This window comes from Balaenoptera musculus, chromosome 1 (assembly GCF_009873245.2).
Source record: "Balaenoptera musculus isolate JJ_BM4_2016_0621 chromosome 1, mBalMus1.pri.v3, whole genome shotgun sequence".
Classification (NCBI taxonomy): Eukaryota; Metazoa; Chordata; class Mammalia; order Artiodactyla; family Balaenopteridae; genus Balaenoptera; species Balaenoptera musculus.
Genome location: NC_045785.1, coordinates 137984845 through 137997326, shown reverse-complemented (window position 1 = coordinate 137997326; position 12482 = coordinate 137984845). Strand labels below are relative to the sequence as shown.

The 12482-nt window shown below is 37.9% G+C and overlaps 1 protein-coding gene across 1 annotated transcript in view; it reads left to right on the top strand.

Moving 5' to 3' along the window:
- Nucleotides 1-3777: 3777 nt before the first annotated feature.
- The window catches only part of SHCBP1L (SHC binding and spindle associated 1 like), a 44350-nt gene continuing 35645 nt past the window's right edge, over nucleotides 3778-12482 (top strand). Inside the window, exons 1-2 of the mRNA XM_036870833.1 lie at nucleotides 3778-4222; nucleotides 5763-5912. Of these exons, the coding sequence (XP_036726728.1) occupies nucleotides 3815-4222; nucleotides 5763-5912 (558 nt within the window). The 5' untranslated portion in view covers nucleotides 3778-3814. The remainder of the gene's footprint in view (nucleotides 4223-5762; nucleotides 5913-12482) is intronic.

Here is a 12482-nt window from a genome sequence, read left to right as displayed (position 1 = left end):
CTACAATGAGGTCTCACCACACACCGGTTAGAATGGGCATCAACAGAAAATCTACAAACAACAAATGCTGGAGAGGGTGTGGAGAAAAGGGAAACCTCTTGCACTGTTGGTGGGAATGTAAATTGATACAGCTACTATGGAGAACAGTATAGAGGTTGCTTAAAAAACTAAAAATAGAATTACCATATGACCCAACAATCCCACTACTGGGCATATACCCTGAGAAGACCATAACTCAAAAAGACGCATGCATCCCAGTGTTCACTGCAGCACTATTTACAATAGCCAGGTCATGGAAGCAACCTAAATGCCCATCGACAGACAAATGGATAAAGAAGATGTGGTACATATATACAATGCACTATTACTCAGCCATGAAATTGGGTCATTTGTAGAGATGCGGGTGGACCTAGAGAATGTCATACACAGTGAAGTAAGTCAGAAAGAGAAAAACAAGTATCGTATATTCATGCATATATGTGGAATCTAGAAAAATGGTATAGATGAACTGGTTTGCAAGGCAGAAATAGAGACACAGATGTAGAGAACAAACGTATGGACACCAAGGGGGGAAAGCGGGGGTGGGGGGTGGTGGTGGGATGAATTGGGAGATTGGGATTGACATGTATACACTAATATGTATAAAACAGATAACTAATAAGAACCTGCTGTATAAAAAAATTAAATTAAATTAAATTTTAAAAAAAGACTTTATATGTTAATTCCAGTATCTGGGTCATCTCTAGGTATACTCCTATTAACTGTTTTTCTTTTTTTAATTAATTAATTAATTTTTATTTTTTTATTTTTGGCTGCGTTGGGTCTTCATTGCTGCATGTGGGCTTTCTCTAGTTGTGGCGAGCAGGGGCTACTCTTCATTGTGGTGCGTCTGCTTCTCATTGTGGTGGCTTCTCTTGTTGCAGAGCACGGGCTCTATCCTCACTGGCTTCAGTAGTTTTGGCACGTGTGCTCAGTAGTTGTGGCTCGCAGGCTCTAGAGCGCAGGCTCAGTAGTTGCAGCACACAGGCTTAGTTGCTCCGTGGCATGTGGGATCTTCCCAGACCAGGGCTCGAACGCGTGTCCCCTGCATTGGCAGGCGGATTCTTAACCAGTGCACCACCAGGGAAGTCCCTAACTGTTTTTTCTATGATGTGTGTGTGTGTGTGTATGTGTGTATGTGTGTGTGTGTGTGTGTGTGTGTTTGTGTGCTTTAATCATATTCTATCTCTTTGCCTAAGAATTTATTTTATCGGAGATCTTTTGGGTGATTAAAAAAAAAAAAGATACAACATAACTCAGCCAGGGGAGTACTGGGTCTGCTAAGGGAAGACAAGGACACTGAAGGAGTGGCCCATATGTAATGGAAGGAGGTGGGAAAGTTTATATGGGAATGGATACTGAGGGTGCTGGATCAGAGAGTGGAATATAAAGTAGGATAAGGGACAGTTTATCAGTATGGTTAGAATTCAACTCCTTACAGTCATCATATATGTGACCCTTTGTGATATGGCTTTTGTGTGTCTTTCCAACCTGAGGTTTTGTTCAATTTGTCCCCTCTATTCCAGCAATACCAACCTAGTTAGGCCAAGTTATTTTACCCCTCTGTAAAACCATTAACAACTCTCTCTTCCTAGAATGTTCACCCTACTCCATCCCCCATTCTACCCCTGCCGTAGGCGCCTATAGTCTACTTCTATTTCATAACAGCCCATCTGGGAATCTTATCTGCTAAGTGAAGTAGAAATTAATGCATCCTTTTTGGGAAACAATTTTGCAATACTGAGAGCCTTAAATTGGTTCAGGAATCCCGCTTTTCCCTGGGGGTGGTGGGAGGGGATCTGAAATTTTCAAAAATTTATGCACAAAGATATTAAAAATGGCATATTTATTATTATAAAAATTAATGTAACCCAAATATCTGAAAGTATAGGTTTAAGGAAATTATATCCATACAAAAAAATTGTATGTAGCTATTGAAAATGATGTGTTTAAATAATTTGTAATGATAAGAAAATGCTTATGATACACTAAATAAAAAACAAAATGAAGTTAATAGGACCAAAACTTTGTAATAATGTGATAGGAAACAATACTGAAAGAAAATATTACCAAATTTAGCAGCTGTTATTGCCAGGCATTGCAATAAGAAGAAAAAGTTATTTAAATTTTCTTCTTTCTTATGCTTTTCTGTACTGCAAAATTGGCTCAGGGAACAGATATTGCTTTCATAATCAAGATTCAGCTTAAGTATCACTTCTGGGAAGAAAAGTCCCTTTTTCTCACAATGTGGAAAAAAATATATATATATACATATATTTGTATATACATATATATATGTATACTTATATATGTATATATATTTTTATCATGGTCCTTACCAAACACAGTCATCTATTCACCTATGTGCACCCTTCACTAGGATTATGATGATAAGAATTTTGTCTTTTATTTCTATGACTTGGCATTTATGCATTGCCTGGCACATAGCAGGTTCCTAACAAATATTTGTTTTCTTCCTCTTTTTTTGGTGGGAGGTTGTTATTTTCGAACTTCTGACTAAGTCAAGTGGTCTCTATTATTCTGAACCTAAGAATAAAAAACCCAAATTTTATTCAAAACAAACTTTTTCAAGAGATGCTTGTGTAACTGATTTTACTTTTGGTGAGTAAAATCTACAGTGTGGGATCGTTTTTTTAAAAAATCCAGGACTTCTGACAAAAGAAATAAACTTAGAGTTAAACATGATGAATATTGTAATTATTCCCTGAACTATAGTTACACGATATTAATACTAATGTTTTCCTCAAAATAAACTCCAAGTTTAACACAGTGTCCTTCCAGATCAGGGGAAGGCAGGCAGGTGTTTTCCCAATGGTGTTCCTCTCCGTGGGAGCTGTCAGCCCCAATACAGTATTTCACAGCTAGACTGTAAACAAAAGTTATTCCAGTTGGCTCAACGTACATTCAATAGCAAAATCACAGAAACGAATGGTCTCTGTTCTCCAAAGTATTATCTTGAGCAGACTTTTATTGTGAAAGTGTTTATAGTTTGCGCACATTACTCCCAGCTGGAAATTTGCGTCCAGTTTAACAGTTACATAATATAATCTTTCACGTGAGAATTTTAAGCAACACAATAGGGGCATGAAAATAGACTAACCTATCCTTCTTGGCAGAAAGTGTCTTGCTTAAAATGTAAAAGAAATTTTATTTGGGGAACCCTGTGAATATGTTGGAGGAAACCTAGGTCGTTGGATTTGACACTGGAGTTTCCTCTAGTAATAACCAGAAAGTTGTAGTTACCGTCATCACCCAGTATAAAAATAAATTTTCCTCCAGGCTGTGTTTGTGCAGACACGTGTGTGTAGAGGGTTAGGTCCCACCTACATTCGTTAGGTCATGAGGACCTGGAGGGTGACGCACAATCACCCTGAAAACGTGTGAGGACCCTATGAAAACCCTCCATGGGGAGAGAATTCTGTCTCTGGATGGTTCTGAGGTGAGCAGGGTGACGTTAGAGCCAGCGCCCGCGGAGTGGGCATCATCTAGTGGCGCCCCTCCCCCACCCGCCAAGAGCTGGCCCAGAACCTTCCTTCCCCCCCTCCCCGCCCCGTCGCGCCCCACAGTATCCCTACCCACCTCCAAGCCCCAGAACCACCCGCGACACCCGGACCCGCGCCCACCACCCCATCCCCCAACTCCCTCCGGGCGGGCTCCCCTCGAGCCGCCGCGCTCGTTGCTCACCCATTGGCTCGCGCGATCCGGGCGGGAAAAGCGACTAACGGCTGCCGCTGGCCCGCAGGGTGCTGAGGAGATGGCGTCGGGATCCAGAGCCACGGTGCCTGAAGACTCGGACCGAACCGTCAGCCCCGGCCGGCGAGGCGAGAAGGCTGTCTCCGCGCTCACCAGGGACTCGGTGGAGGCGGGGACCCTGAAGAGCGCCGCGTCTGCCGTGCGGTCGGTGGTGGCCTCCCCTCGCCCCGTGAAGGGCAAAGCCGGCCGGGAGGCGGCCCAGCGGCGGCTCCAGCTCCTGCCGGGCTCTCAGGCCGAGGGCCGGGGACAGGGGTCCGAGGAGGAGGAAGAGGAGCCCCTTCTCCCAGTGCCGGAGGAGGATGACGGGAAGGCGCAGCCACTGCCCCCAGTCTGCGTGTCCGCCATGAGGGGGATGTGGCGGGAGGAGAAGGTGGCGCTGTATTGCGACGAGGTGCTGCAGGGCTGCAAGGTGAGGAGAAGGAGAAGAAAACGGACGGGAATCCAGCACCGAGGGACTCGGGGCCTCCTCCTATGCTGACGGGGGTACAGAGGGCACAAAGAAACCCTGCGTTTCAAAAAGTAAATTTACTCCACACTTCCAGGGCTTCCACCTTGTTAGAGGTTCCCAGGCCCTGTTAAAGGAGTTCCAATTCGATTTTCCTTCAAACAGATCACACAGTGTTTTCTGGTTTTCTGAGAGGTTATCAGTGCCCAGGTGTGCATCTTTGTGTTTTCGTTAACAGTCTGTGCCCAAGCATAAGGATAAGATTACTTAGCCTTGACTTTTACACTACAATAACTCAAAACGTTTACACTTTAAGGGTGGTTCCCAGCCATCAGTCTAGGATGTGGAATGAGGTTTTGTAAAGAAGATACATACCTGGTAACAATGAATAGAGCAAATATTGTTTTTTCTAACCTGTTTTTTTTTTTTTTAAGTTATAGCAGAAGAATTTGTGTACAAGGATTTCATAGCACCGATGTTTATAAAATTTTAAAACTAGAAACTAAATTTCCAACTATGGGGGCTGTAAAGAATTTGTGGTGGCTTCATATAATGGAAAATCATGCAGCTGTAAAAATTATGTTTTCAGAAACTATAGATATGCTTATGCTATAATGTTAAGGAAAAAAAATCAGAAGACAAAACATATGCTTCATATGTATGGATGAAGATATGCATAGAAAAAAGACTGGAAGGCAATGCACCAAAATATCAACAATTGTTATTCTGGCTGTCAGGATTAGGGGTGGTTTTTGTTTTCCTTATATTATCTGTACTTTGCAGATTTTCTGTAGGTTAACCATATTTTATAATCAGAAGAAAAAATTTAAAAATACTGTTACCATAAAACTAGAATGGTATTTAATGACCAACTTATATTTGATATTCAGGGTTGGAGAAGGCTAGACCTCTTAAAGGCAATTGAAAAACATTTATATAAATCACAGTGTCATTAATCAGTCAGGGTCTAATGACTGAGTTTCAAAATAGTTTAGATTATCATCCTGAGGTCGCTGAATTGAAATGTAGAAAATCAAATGGGCAGATATTTCTTGAATGCTTAATATGCTCATTTGTTTTATAGAGTGGATTTCTATTTTAAATTTTTATGTACTGAATAAATTTTAAATAAAGTCAATAAATCTTTAAAGTTCAGAAAAAATCATTACTAAGTTTTTTAACATGATAATAACTATGTTTTTATATGTATAATAACAGTATACTTTTTGCTCAGTGGATTAATAAAACAAATTACTTAAAACATAATAAGTAGATGTCTCGTCTCTGAATTACTCTATTGAATGAATAGATCTCTTTTAAATTTATTTTAATTTTTTAATGTTTCTATTTTCCATTAAATATAGATTCAGTTAAAAGTCTATTATTTCCCAGGTTTTTCATTATTTAAGGGTATATTCGTTTCATATTTAAATAGAAATCAGTAAAAATATATATAAATCTATAATTTCATATATTTATATGTATCTATTTTTTCTTTTGCTAGGCAGAAGATGCTGATGATGCTATGAGTAAATACCTATCAGAAAAATTAAAGTTGAAAGGCACATGGCTTGGAGTCTGGAAAACTAATCCTGAGTTATTCTTTGTGAAATATGAAGAAGCTTCTATTTCTTTTGTTGGTATACTGGTTGAGGTAAATAATTTTCACCTGATCCGTGTTCTTTGAGTGAAATTATCAGTTCTTTTTAAGACCAAAATGTAACCTTATTAATTTGAGGCTTTGATACTTAAACAAAGGTTGACAAAAGTTTACTTCTATTTTAAGTTTCTAAGCAAATTAATAGTGTAAAAAGAAGGTAAGGAGGGATATTAGCACCCATTTACCTATAAACAGTTGTCATTAAATCAAATCTAGTAGTAGTACATAATATTTATTAGCCTAGTTTCAATTGCTCAAATAACATAAAAATAACTAAGGTGCATTTCTTAAAATTTAGTAACTTAGGCTTTAATTAACTTGGGCCTTTTTTCCCCGTCATTTCTCTTTAATCTTCATTTATCTGAATTATGAGGTTTAGTTACATTAGGAAAGAAAAAAATAGATCAGAAAACTATTGGTAAAATTTGAAATATTTTCCTGTGAAAAGTGCCCTTTTAGTATAATACATCCACTTCCAAACCTTCAGCTGATACAATTTTGCTTTTATAGGTCTATACATTAAATATTGTAGCATATTTGACATTATAAATTCGATTCCCTTAAAGGTTAATTATCCTTGTATAGAAATCAATATTTACAATCACAAATGGTACCCCTGTTTCAGATAGATATTTCAAATCTGTGGTTTCGGTGACAAGAAAAATTTGTCTTTGAAACTCATTACATTGCACACTGCCTGAAAACAGTTCAATTCTGTGTTATATGGAAAAGTAAATTAGTGGTATTTTTACAGTAAAGGATGGCATATTTTCAGTCATAGATGCTACAAAAGAATATGAAAGTCTTGGGATTAATTTTCTAATAATACTCTATTTTTAGTGGTTCTTTGAGGTTTGACCAACTTCAGATTTTGAGTAGATTTTGCCTAGAACTTTCATAACTTCTTTGGACTTTTTTCATGTGGATAAAATAAGAGGAGGTGGACTCTATAGTATCTTAAAAATTTTTTTTAACAGTATAAGTTTGGGTTTTTTCAGTCAAGTTTTATGAGGAAGTCCCACATATACAACATATTAAAGTGGAACATTTCTGATTGAAATGAGGGATGGTATCATAGCAATTGCTTGGCTTCTCTCTCAACATCACATGATAGCCCCTACATTCCATAAAACTTTTCAAGATCCCTAAAGTTACATGGAAACTCACTGGATTAGGTTATCCAAAAATTCTGTCAAGCTCTAAGATTTTACATGCAATATATTTGCTCTCTTCCCTATTCCAAAAATAACAAACAAGATTACACATAATTAGATTGCTTTAAAATCCTCTAGGAAATGCTAAGGTCCTTTAAACATTAGAAAGGTGGGAAGAAAAGCGAGAACAGAAGAAAAGCAGAATAATGTATTGGCAGATTCTAATTCTTTGCATTACAAGGCATTGAGACTAGCTCTTGGGACCTCTTAAGATTGTGCTGCACAATTCAGATTTGGTGGTTTTGTCTGCCTCTACTTCTTTAGTCTTACTTGGATTGAAATATCAACAGTGCTATATAATGCTCCTTGTTCTGAAGTCACAATAATTTATTCCTATGGACCTCAATCTCTGGCTTTAGCTTTAGATGCTATATTAGGTTTTCTATTGCTGCTGCAACAAATTACCACAAATTTGGTGGCTTAATATAAATTTGTTATTTTACAATTCTATAGGAAAGAAATCTGACATGGGACTAATTGGGCTAAAATCAAGGAGTAGACAGGGCTCATTCCTTTCTGGAAGCTCTAGGGGAAAATCTGTTTCCTTGTCTTTTCCAGCCTTTATAAGGTACCTGCATTCCATGACTTGTGGCCCCCTTTATCCATTTTCAAAGTCCTTCTCACACTATCTCTCCGGTTCCCTACAGTTTAGAAAGGTGCTTCCATTTTAAAAGACTCATGATTAGAATGAGCCCAACTGGGTAATCCAAGAGAACTTCCCCATCTCAATTCCTTAACCGTAATTACATCTGCAAAGTCCCTGTTGCCTTGTAAAGTAATATATTCACAGGTTCTAAGTATTAGGGGACCATTTGAGGGCCATTATTCTGCCTAATACAGATCCATACAACAAAGAAAAAAAGCTTGGAAATATAATATTTGATTGGAAGGAAATCTAGCATATCCTTCATCTTTGTTACAAAGTGGGCCAAATATTAAGGAAACTTTTTTATAACCTCTGTAGAAAGCAATTTGGTAAAATATATTAAGAACTTTAAAACAGTTTATTTGTTGTAAGTCAGTTATTTCTCAATAAAGCTGGAAGAAATAAAAATAGTAATAAATAAATAGACCCCACTGCACAGAAAAATAAATAAAAATTAAAATTAAAATGTTCATTTTATTTCTAGAAATTCATTCTATAGAAATCATAAATGTAGAAAAAGATTTATGTATTTAAGGTAATCAAGTGATATTTATAAAATTAAAAATTGGGAAGACCGTAAAAGTTTAATAATAGGATACGGATCAAATAAATGATAATATATTCATAAGATAGAATATCATGTAGTTATAAAACTTATGATAACCAAAAAACTCTTAATGATTTAGAACGTGCTCATTGTGTACATAAAGTAAAACAGAAGACACAAAACTAAATATACAGTATGATCCAACGAAGTACATAGGAATAAAACTGGAAGATAAAGAGCAAAAGGTTAACAATGGTTATCTCTGATGACAGAATTTTGGTTGAGTTTTAAAAATTTTGTAAAAAAAGCACGTCTAGTCACCATCAATAAGATTTCTTGGACAACATGCTTTAAAATTTTGTTTATATCCCTTGATGAAGGCTTAGAGAATCTTTAATTTGCAGATGTTTAAGGGAATTCTCAGTGGATTCTGGAAATTGGTTATTTACCTGATTCTGCTATATCATAGTTGTAAAGAGGAAATAGTAACTTTGAGCTGTGCTCAATATTCACAGCTTGCATCGTGGCTATTTCCACACACTCCCAACTCCAGTAATAGGCTCGTTGGTTCTAAAGCCTGTTTTAAAACTTGGTGATGTCTAGACCTGCTGGACAGTTTTTGGGATCTCCCTCCATCATCATCGTAGAAATTTCTTTCATCATTCTCTTGTGTAAATAACCTATTTCCCCAAATTCCTTTTTTCTTAGTTTATTCTCTCATTTTGGCCAAGGATCTTATCCTAATAGCTTCATGGGTAAGGACACAAAGTAGATAAAATTTCTGTGATACTGTGTGCTTGAAAATATCTTTACAGATCTTCAAGTTTATTTGACAGATTAACTGGGTACACAAATCTAGGTTTGATTTCATGCCCAGAATTTGTAAAATTCTATTCCATTGTCTTCAAACTTCCAGTGTTGCTGGTTGAGAATCCAGTGTCACTGATTCTTTGATGATATATATATATATCTCTATATATAAATATATATATAGATATAAAATATATGTATATATTTTTGTGGCTGTGTTGAGCCTTCATTGCTGCATGTGGGCTTTCTCTAGTTGCAGTGAGCGGGGGCTACTCTTCGTTATGGTGCACAGGCTTCTCATTGCAGTGGCTTCTCTTGTTGTGGAGCAACAGGCTCTAGGCTCGTGGGCTTCAGTAGTTGCAGTGCATGGGCTCAGCAGTTGTGGCTCATGGGCTCTAGAGTGCAGGCTCAGTAGTTGTGGCACATGGGCTTAGGTGCTCTGTGGCATGTGGGATCTTCCTGGACCAGCACTCAAACCCGTGTCCCCTGCATTGGCAGGCGGACTCTTAACCACTGTGCCACTAGGGAAGTCCAGATGATATATTTTTTTCTGTCTGAAAACTTGTAGTATCTTCTCTTATAGTATTGTCCCCAGAGCCCTCCACCAAAATGATAGCAAAGGAATTTTTTAAAAGGTACCCAAGGACAAGAGATAGAAAAGGAGACAATAGCAACACAATTTAGAAGGTGTAAAACATATAAATAAATGAAAACTGACTTAGTAGAGCTAAGAAAGTTGAATTCTGTTTACAGCAGGGAAAGCCGAAGAAAAAAAAAAAAACACATGATTTACACTGAATAACTCCAAAGGCTTAGGAATTGACTGTACTTAGAACTTGAACTGGGTTGAAGATGGAGCTTGAATTCAAGAAGAATTGCTTGAAAGCTATTTAAGAAACAGAGACTTCCCTTCCAGGAAGATGGAGTAGACAAACTTTTCCCTATTCTTCCTATCAAGTACAGCTAAAAACCCTGGATTATATGTATAAATAAACATAAAACTCTGAAAGTTGGAGAGAAGGCAGATTGTCTAGGGACCTTGTGACACAAGGAACGACATGATGATGAGTTCCCTGGGCTTTGCTTCATATATCCTAGACTGTGTACCAGAGGAGCTGGAAATCTGGAAACACCAACAGGTGTAGGAAAAAAAATAAAAAATTCCCCTCAAAAGCCTGCTTTCTCTAGTCAAAGTCAGGAAAGGGACAGCCAAACAATACAGAAAAAAAACTGCTGCTCTTCACTCCCATCTTGCAAGAAAAGACAAAGTGAAGAACCTACACTTCCACCCTTGCCAAGTTGTAACAAGGCACACTAACCCCACTCCCAGAGTGGTGTTAGAGAAGATCTAGTGGGAAGAAAATGGGGAGCTGGGTGATAAGGAACTTTCCCTGCCTCCCATGGTGTCAGTGTAGACTACATGGGAAGCCCAGACTACCACCCCCACTGGTAAAGGGACTCCTTCCACTACCTGCAAGGATGGTGTCAGAAAAGGTCTAGTGAAGAATCAGAACTTTCACTACCACCCCCATGATGTTAGTGGAGACAATGTAGGGAGCAGTAATGAGGTGCTCTCCTCTCTCTCAGCCAGGGTGGTATCAGTGGAGGCCTAATAGAGAACCTGAACTCCCACCCCTGAATAGCAGTAATGAACAACCCCCTCACCCTCCAGTGTCAACAGAGGCTGAGCAGAGAATCTGGACTTCCATCCCCACCTGGCAGTAACAAAGCCCCTTTTCCATGCCAGGTTGGTGTCAGAAGAGGACTGATAAAATAAAAGATTTAAATAAAATCAATACTCTCACAATGTAATACATAAGATGTCCAGGTTTTAATAGAAAATTACTTGTCATCACTCTCAATCACTTCTAAGACCCAGGAAGATCTCAACTTGAATGAGATAAACCAATAGACATCAACACTAAGATGACACAGATGTTAGAGTGATCTGACAAGGATTTTAAAGCAGCCATCATAAAAATGCATCAATGAGCAATTATGAACACATGCGAAATGAAAAAATAGGTCTCGGCAAAGAAATAGAAAGTAAGTAAATGAAAGATATAAAGAAAATGAAATGAAAGATATAAAGGAAAACCAAAACAGTTTTAGAACTAAAACTAAAAAATATATAGTAACTGCAATTAAAAACTCAGTGGATGTGCTCAACAACAGAATGAAGACAGAGGAAACAATCAGTAAACTTGAAGGGAGAATAATAGAAATGACCTAACTGAACACCTGAGAGAAAATAGATGAAAAAAACCCCTAAAACCAAAAAACAAACAAACAAAAAATGGAGCCTCAGGGCCATGTTAGACTATAACAATTCATGTCTTCAGAGTCCTAGAAGAAAAGATTGGGCTGAAAAAAATATTCAAAGAAATAATGGCTGAAATTCCCCAAATTTAGCAAAAGACATAAACCTACAGATTTAAGAAGCTGGCTTGAGAAGCATGGTTAAAGATGGGAGTATCCCACTGAAAAAAAGATTGTGATACTTCATTGGTACTGAATGTTAGGATCCTCTGCCTTCTACCCTGATTCTCCTTCTATAACACAGGCAGCTAAGGCATATGTCTCTAGGCATTAGAGTTGAAAGATTCTTCTATGATCAGTTCAAAAGAAAAGATCTAAAGATACTGATATATGAAGTTCCCGTGGAAAGAGCCTGGGCAGAACATCTTACAGTGGATCCATAGTAGACTTGTTCCACACAGACCTTCCAATTACCTTTATAGTGCTCAACTCTTAAATATGAGCAGACAGCCAAGGGTCACCAGACATTTGAGGAAACTTTAATATCAAAACAGTGGTTAAAACAGCAGAAAAGAAGACATTTGGAAGAAACAGATGACAGGGAGAAGAAAAACACACACACATATATAAAACTATTAATATTCTCAGAAAGAAGAGACAAGCTAAAGCATTCATGAAACAAGAACTGGATCCTGTATGATGGGAAAATTCCAAGAAAGAAAGAGAGCTTTTGGAAAATAAAAATACAACAGCAAGTGAAAAACTGAATAGAAATATTAGAAGCATTGGAAGATAAAGTGGAGTAAAATCTCCCATAAAGTAGAGCTGAAGGACTAAGAAATGGAAAGGAAAGAGAGGAGACTAATTAGGGGATTGGGTCCAACATCCAATTAAATGTTCTAGAGAGAGAAAAGGAAGGAGGGAGGGAGGGAGGAAAGGAAGAGGAGAAGGAGAGAGAGAGAGAAATAGGAAGAGGAGAAAACAAGAACAACAGACAGAGGAAAGAAAATTGTCAAGTTGTGAAAGTTTCCTAGAACAAAAGGACATGAATTTCTAGATTGAAAAGGCCCACTGAATGTCTAGCACAT